The 7294-nt window shown below is 44.4% G+C and overlaps 1 protein-coding gene across 1 annotated transcript; it reads right to left on the minus strand.

Moving 5' to 3' along the window:
- Positions 1-44: 44 nt before the first annotated feature.
- Positions 45-6897, minus strand: NR1I3 (nuclear receptor subfamily 1, group I, member 3). The gene is made up of 8 exons (XM_006895552.1): positions 6794-6897; positions 6234-6364; positions 2229-2398; positions 1907-2046; positions 1540-1685; positions 1327-1443; positions 1016-1121; positions 45-174 (listed from the first exon to the last, which is right to left on the minus strand). Exons 1-8 carry the CDS (start codon positions 6895-6897, stop codon positions 45-47), a joined length of 1044 nt encoding a protein of 347 aa, XP_006895614.1.
- Positions 6898-7294: the final 397 nt, after the last annotated feature.

Raw genomic sequence — 7294 nt, forward strand, 5'->3', positions numbered from 1 at the left:
TCAGTGTGTCCCAAGTGGATTGGGCAAGAGGTGAGCCAGGTTCCTCAGCTGTAGATCTCCTGAAGTAGTGGCATCATGGCAGACAGCTCCTGGATGTGCTGCATTTGGGACCCATATGCGTTGTTAATACTCCGGAGTTCAGCCAGTAAGCCCAGTAGCTTTGCATACAGAAACCTTTGTTGGAAGCAAAGGGGTTGTCAGTGAAACAGGAGGGAAGTAAGACAATTTGTAGTATTGTCCTGAGCCTCTGATTTTGAACTGAACTGCCTGTTCCTCAGTGAAGCTGGTGACCACTAGACAAAGTCATGCTCTCGTAGTCAGATGTTCCAGATGTCCCCAAGGAGGCCACTGTCTGACTTCACCATGTCCACTCTCCCCTGGATCTCTGAGGGCCAGGTGTGAAGTAAGACCAAGACTTCAGGCCCAGCCTCAGCCCCAGAACTTCAACTTGGTGGATATGAGGGTCTGGCCTTCTAGGTCGAGAAGATGGGTGTGTTCTATAGTATAATGAGTCTCTCTTCTGGCCAAACTGATTCATTGAAAAATGTGCAAATCCAGAAGTGGAACACACTCCTAGAGTCTGAATAGATGATAGACTGTTGAGTCAGTGATTGGCTTTAACTATGAAATTGTGAGTGATTGTATCAATGAGAATGAAAAGTGATTGGCCCAATGGAGAAAAGGTAAGGGGCTAAAAAAAGAGCAAAAAAGACTCTTAAAGGCTGCTTGAGTCTGGAGAAGTCGATGATGCCATCAAACTCAGGAATGCTATTATATAGGACCTGTGAGCTACTACTGTGCATCTCTACTGAATAAACAAAACAACTTGGAAAAAGTGAAGTGAGCTAGCATCAGGAACAATATGGGTGCTGCAACTATGTGATATGGGTCTGTTCAGAGGGAAGGACCAGACCCCCAGGGGAACTGGTTTCCCAAAGGACAAGACCAAAATATATTTGTTTCCCTTAGCTCTTTACCTCAGAGTGACTTCCAAACCCCCAGTCTCCCATTGTACCTGTCCCGGAGTCTTGGCAGCTGGCCTTTGATGTAGTTTTGCAAAGTCAATGCCATCTCCTCTTGCAGCTGGTCAATCTTTTCTCTCTGGGTAACCCCAAGCCGGTCTGTAGGATAGGGAGATAAGATGTACAAGGGTGGTGGTGCAAGTAGGAAAGAGTGAGCCTGCACAGTGCCCAAGGAGGCAAAGGCTGAGGCCGACCCATTCTGTAGGTTTAAAGGTTAGAAGGCTGGGGATGGACAGTTTCAAGGAGCTGGGAGTTTGGTTAGAGGTGGAGGAACAAACGCTTCCAGGTTTTAGTGGATGCTCACCTGGAGAGAAAAGGGCCACAGCAGCCATAAGCACATACTCAGGCTCCTGGAGCTGCAGTCGCCTCAGTGTTCCATGGAAACGAAAGAGCAAGTCCATAAACTCTTCCTGGAAGCCCACTATGGGAGAGACTATGATTAGGGGTCCTTCAGGTCACCAGGCTACCTACTAGACCACGAGGACACATGCCCTTTGCTACTCTAGCCCTCTCTCACCATGGAGTCCATCTTCCATTGTGTAGCGAAGAGGTCCACAGAGGAAATTTTGTGTTTGGAGACAGAAAGTAGGATTGAGTGCAATGTGACAGATTTCTATAGCTGCACCTTTGAGAAGGGAGATCTGGTCTTCCAAGGGCAGGGACCTGAGAGAAACAAGAAATAAGGGCATTTTAGATTTTTAGCCTGAACCTTAAAAATGAGAGAAGCTCCAACTCCTGACTGAAACATTTACAAACAAACTGGGAATTTAAGGCTGGTGCTTGATAAAGGTTGAGGGATGGGTTGATCTGGTCAATAACTTTTTAGGGGGTGGGGAGAGTATATTTTCTGGAGTATTTTCTTCCTAAAAGGGGAGGCCACTCACCGGAAAGGGGGCAGATCCTTGGTGAACTTGATGATTTGCTGTATCATGAACGTGCTGATATCTGCAAAGTGCTTGAGCAATGGCAACGAAGGGGCCAGGGAGGATGAGGGTTGGTGATGGATAAACAAATGAGCTGGAGGCTGCAAAGACCAGAACATTAGGCCTTGGTCCTAAGGAATCTCCAGCTTTATCTAGGGACGGTTCTGGAGAAGTTCTCTATGTGAGATTGGTGCTTGGCATACAGGCTCCTCTCCTTCAGGTTAGCTTCCTTAGACAACCCCCTCTTTAGCCACATTTCAGCTTAAATCTTGCAAATACTTACACTGAACCTCACGAACTGGTCAAACATGGTCCCCACGTGGCGAGTGTGGGCATTTAGGAGTGTCTGGACCAGCTCCTTCTGCTCCTTACTCAGCTCAGTACGTGTTTGCTCTGCCCGCTGCTGGGCCTGCTTTGCCCGCCGCAATGCTAGGGCTTCTGCTGACAAGATCACTGTGCCAGGCAAAAAATGTGACAAAGCCATGACATACGACAGAGTACACTTCTCTCTGCCAGCCCTGAACCTGGGGTCACTCAGTCACCCTCTACAAGGGAGACTTGGAGGGTTTCTGGGGCTTCCTTGGCCTCTACTACAGCCCTCAAAGCTCTTGACAGCAGGGAATCCTGTACTCTCAGCCACCTATGAGTCACTCCACCAGAGTGCAACACCAGGAAGGAGGAAAGGAAGGGCAGAGAGAAAAGTAGGAAAATTGTAATATGATTGTCCTGTGGGGTAGGATGTGGAAGGGGAAGAGATCTCACCCCTACCTTCACCTCCAGAGTTTACATTCCAGGCTTACTGGGCTACCAAAAAAGTACTTAAAATATATTTTTTTTCCATGATTTTGAATATATTTTTCCATGGGAGTTTGTTTGCCAATGAGCTTACAGTAACAATTTATGAGACTGATTAAAAAAAAATAAAAGCTGTAGTAAGAATATATGTTGTTGTTAGGTGCCATCCAGTCAACCAGCATTCATAGTGACCCCGTGAAACCCAGATCTGACCTTTGCCCTGTCCCACACCATCCTCATGATCTCGGTCATGCTCAAACCCATTGTAGTAGTCATTGTAGTAGTCACTATGTCAATATATCTTGTTGAGGGTCTTCCTCTTTTTTGCTGATGTTTCCCGGCATAATGTCTTTTTTCAAGGACTAGCTTTTCCTGAAAATAATGCCCAAAGTAAGCGAAGCCAAGTTTTACTGTCCTTGTCTCTAAGGAGGACTCTTGTTGCACTTCTTTCAAGCAGATTTGCTTACTATTTTGGCACGATGCTATCTATATTCAGTACTCATCAGTTACATGTGTGTATACACACGTTTTTGTTGTATACTGTTGGGTTGGAACAAACTCATAACTAATCCTTCAGTGGGTTTTCAGAGGCAGTAAATTGCACAGGAGGAGACTGAACAAGAGTTCTGTGTGTGTGTGCACGCGCGCATATGTGTGTGTGTGTGTGTGGTTGTGTATGTATCAAGGAACTCTAGTGGCTAGAGGTAAGGAGATGCACTATCAACCATGTTCAAAGGCACATGGTTTGAATCTACTAGCTGCTGTGCAGAAGAAAGATAGGCAATCTTCTTCTGTGAGATTTGGAGCCCATGAAAAATCCATTGGAGGATCAGCTATGCATTGGTTATGACTTGATGGCACATAATAGCAATAACTAAGACGTGTGTGTGTGTGTGTGTGTGTGTGTGTGTGTGTGTATGTATGTGAGAGAAAGAAAGTTTTTGCTGTTGAGTCAGAACTCATAGCTGAACCTCCAGCAGGTTTCCAAAGCTTTAAATTGCATAGGCGCGTGTGTGCACCTTATTTTGTAGCTGTACATGCAATTTGTATACAGCTACAGACCTGCACACATACATATAGATGTAGCTGGTTGAGAACTGTGCATGTGTGTATGCAATGACAAGCACAGGACTAGGAAACAGCAATACTGCAAGATACTGGTCAGCTGGTTCTTCATCCATTATTGGCTATACTTGTTCCCCTCAATTGAGCTTGACTATGTAAACAATTTGAGATTGTCTCTGACCCTACCAGAGACTCATCTAGACATCAGCAGCCAGTGTGCCTTGGATGGAACCCTTCTGGTACATTGTTTTTAGTTCTTTCTGTATTTTGTTTCTCATTTTAAAGTCTTCCATTGTCAGATCATTCCACTTATCAGTCCAACAAAAAAGCTGAATGTAACAGTTTGTAAATATTCTCCCCCCTCCCCTTGCTTTCTTAATGAAGCATTCCACTTTGCTTTGCAGTCCCCACCACTTGAACTTGGTGATCACCAGCTTCCAGGAACACATCTGAAGGTGGTTTAAGTGCTTGCCAGCTCTTTCTTTTTGGCTAAGTCCCAAAGGACTTTGGGTCTTTATTCACTGGAATAAAGCTGGGTCTTCATCAGCTTTATAGTCTACTGCTTCAGTATCTACCTTGACCATTTCAGCATTTTTACATGTATTAGAATCTAAATTCTGTGCATTTTGTAATGTCCCTGAATCTGATTTGTGCCAAGTTTCAATATTAGTGAAGAAATTGACATTTACATAGTCATTTGCTGCAGTTTTTCTGCAGTAGGGGTATATGTTCCAGACTTTTTCATAAAACACCAGAATGTCCTGTAGGTGATAACTTTTGTGTATGTACTGTCCTTTCTTTCCATCCTTATAAAGTTTATTTTTTAAAAATTATTTCAGTTCCTTCTGCATGACCAGTTTCATTCTTTTTAAAAAAAATATTATTATTTTTTTTGTGTGTACCATATAGTCAGATCTGACTGGTACAGGAGGCGATTGTCCCTCCTTTTCCAGGAGAGAACCTTGTGGATTCAAACGACGTACCTCTGGGATTGCAGTGCAGCTCCTTGCCACTAGGCCACCAGAACTCCCACTAGTTTCATTCTTACTTGCTTCTGCAGCAGAGTAAGGCTGCCCAACATGATGCTTCTAAATCCAGGCTCACTCTCACTGCCATGGGGTGGAACCTACTCACAGCCGATCCTCCTCCGTAAGTGTCAGAGGAGCTACATGCTTTGTCTCCCTTGGAGATACTGGTGGATTCTTTGTGTTAGCAGCACAATCCCCTATGAACTACACCACCAGAGCTCCCCTACTCCAGAATAAAAAAAACAAACAAACCAAACCACATGAAATTCCTTAGTCAGCATTATCTGTCCAGAACCCCCTCATAGCTGTCACTGCTGGCACTTTCAGGAGAAATCGTAATATCTAAAATAATACCCTACATTTACACAACACTATAATTTCAGTAATTCCTAGAGTAGATCTCCCTGGATGAAACAAGTTCGTGAGTAGATAGGACAGGTATTTTCTGTAGTTCTCAGGAAAATAAACAGGCTTAGAAAGATTTCAGGGACAGTTTTAAGGTCACAAAAACGTAAGTGAGATAGCTTGAATTCAATCCAAGTTCTTACGACTTCCATTATTTCTTTTCTATGGCTCCACATTAAAAAGTAGTGTGATGTCAGGGAGGGAAACAAGAGCTTATGAGTCAAACAGACCAGAGTTTGAATATAGGCTCATAACTTTCTAGCAGAATGAACTTAGGTATGTTAACTTCTGCAAGCTCCAGTTACCTTGTTTGTTGAGAGCATAGCATAGTTGTTGGGCACAAAGGAAGGATGAAAGAAATTAACTCTGTAATGATTGTATACCTATTAGGTGACAGACACTATGCTCAGAAGACAGAATGGGAAAAGCAAGCCCTATAAATGGGAAAAACATTGCAGAGAGAGAGAGAATAGAAGAGCAAGTGCAAGAGTCATGGGGAAGGGAGCTTTAGTGGCCTAGTGGCAAGAAGCTGCACTGCAATCCCAGAGGTATGCAGTTCGAATCCACCAGATTCTCTGCTGGAGAAGCAGGGGCAATCTCCTATACTAGTTAGATCCAATTTGATGGTACACATAATAATAATAATAGTAAAAATAAAATATTTATTTTAAAAAAAAGGTCCTGGGGAAGAGTGTGCTTAGGGGATTTCAGGATGTAATAATGGGAGTCAGTGAGGCTGGAATGAATTAAACAGGGGAGAAAGAATAAGGAATAAATTCTGAGAGATGGAATGGGATGGAGAGCTGGGTCACAGAGGCCTTGAAATCACATACCGTAAGAGATAGAAAGCCATTGGAAGTTTTGAGCAGAATAGGAACATACCGGACTTGTTTAAAAAAGTTTACTATGGTTGCTACATAGTGAGTATACTGACATAAGAAAGGGCAAAGCGGAGATAAAATCAGTGAATTTTGGTGATGGCAGGAGCTGCTTACTGTCCTTCCTCATGCCAGCATTTAGACACTTCTGCATCCTGCAGGCTGGGCAGTGGCGCCTCTGGGCCTTGCTGACCTCACAGTTTCCAGCGAAGGGGCAGGTGGGAGCAGTCCTTTTACTGGCCGTTCGTCTATGAGAGATGGAAGCATTGTTAGGGATTTGGATAGCACTAAGCAGGCCGGTGGTTAAGCATGGGCCTGGAATGACCTAAAAGACTTGGGAATCTGGGTTCTTCACAAGAGTCCTCAAGAGTGGTTCAAGCATTTCCACTGGGGCACAGTTGACATAATTCTTAGTTGCATGTTTGGTAAGTAGTAGGTGCCTGATAAGTACTCTTGACTAATGGGCATATCTGTAGGAAAAATGCCAGCCTTCTCTGCGTTCCACCACCTGTTTGTATAGTGTTGGGGCTGGCAAGATATATGACATGTTAGACACAGAGCAATTAGGCTCTAGGATACAAAAATAAATATTTGGGCAAGCTAAGGCATGTTTCAGGGCCCAAGGCTCACTGACAGGCAAGTTGAGGTGTTGTTTCTATTGAGGAGAAGGCTCTCACCTGAAAAAACCCTTACAGCCCTCACAGGTCAGGGCATGGAAGTGATAACCTGTGGCTCGGTCACCACATACCATACAGTCTCTTGGCTCATCTCCATTGGACATGGTTTCAATGGATTGGAGTAGTCCTCACAGACTCCTGAATGTGAGAAGGGTTAGCAGTCAGCTCTGCACTACCCTTGGCATTTTTCTTCCTTCTGCAGAACCTCTTCCCAAACCTGGCCCAGGTCTGACCCACAGTATTACCTCTAGTTTATTGCTTTTATTTTCTGACCCCCAGTCGATTTCCTACCTGCTCTTCTTAGGCAGCACGTCACCTTCAGGTCAAGGCTTTGGCATGAAATGTCTCTTCTCAACATCTCACCCTGGCCCCGATTTCCCTCTGATCTCAGGAGCTGCCAGTGTTTAGAGGGATTATGGCCCTCAATACCTGGGAAACAAGAGACGTCTGTTGTGGTGGTTTTCAATCACTCTCCATGACTATCTAGACTGCACACAGACT

Source organism: Elephantulus edwardii, unplaced genomic scaffold (genome assembly GCF_000299155.1).
Source record: "Elephantulus edwardii isolate Elephantulus edwardi_28Jun2011 unplaced genomic scaffold, EleEdw1.0 scaffold00168, whole genome shotgun sequence".
Classification (NCBI taxonomy): domain Eukaryota; kingdom Metazoa; phylum Chordata; class Mammalia; order Macroscelidea; family Macroscelididae; genus Elephantulus; species Elephantulus edwardii.

What these genes read in the sequence shown, in the direction of transcription:
- NR1I3 (XM_006895552.1), bottom strand. Translation starts at nt 6,897, where the DNA reads ATGTCCAATGGAGATGAGCCAAGAGACTGTATGGTATGTGGTGACCGA. An exon ending in AAGGATCTGCCCCCTTTCCG is followed by an intron (nt 1,686 to 1,906) that starts GTGAGTGGCCTC and finishes TGTTTCTCTCAG; the next exon opens with GTCCCTGCCCTTGGAAGACC. An exon ending in AATGGAAGATGGACTCCATG is followed by an intron (nt 1,444 to 1,539) that starts GTGAGAGAGGGC and finishes TCTCTCCCATAG; the next exon opens with TGGGCTTCCAGGAAGAGTTT.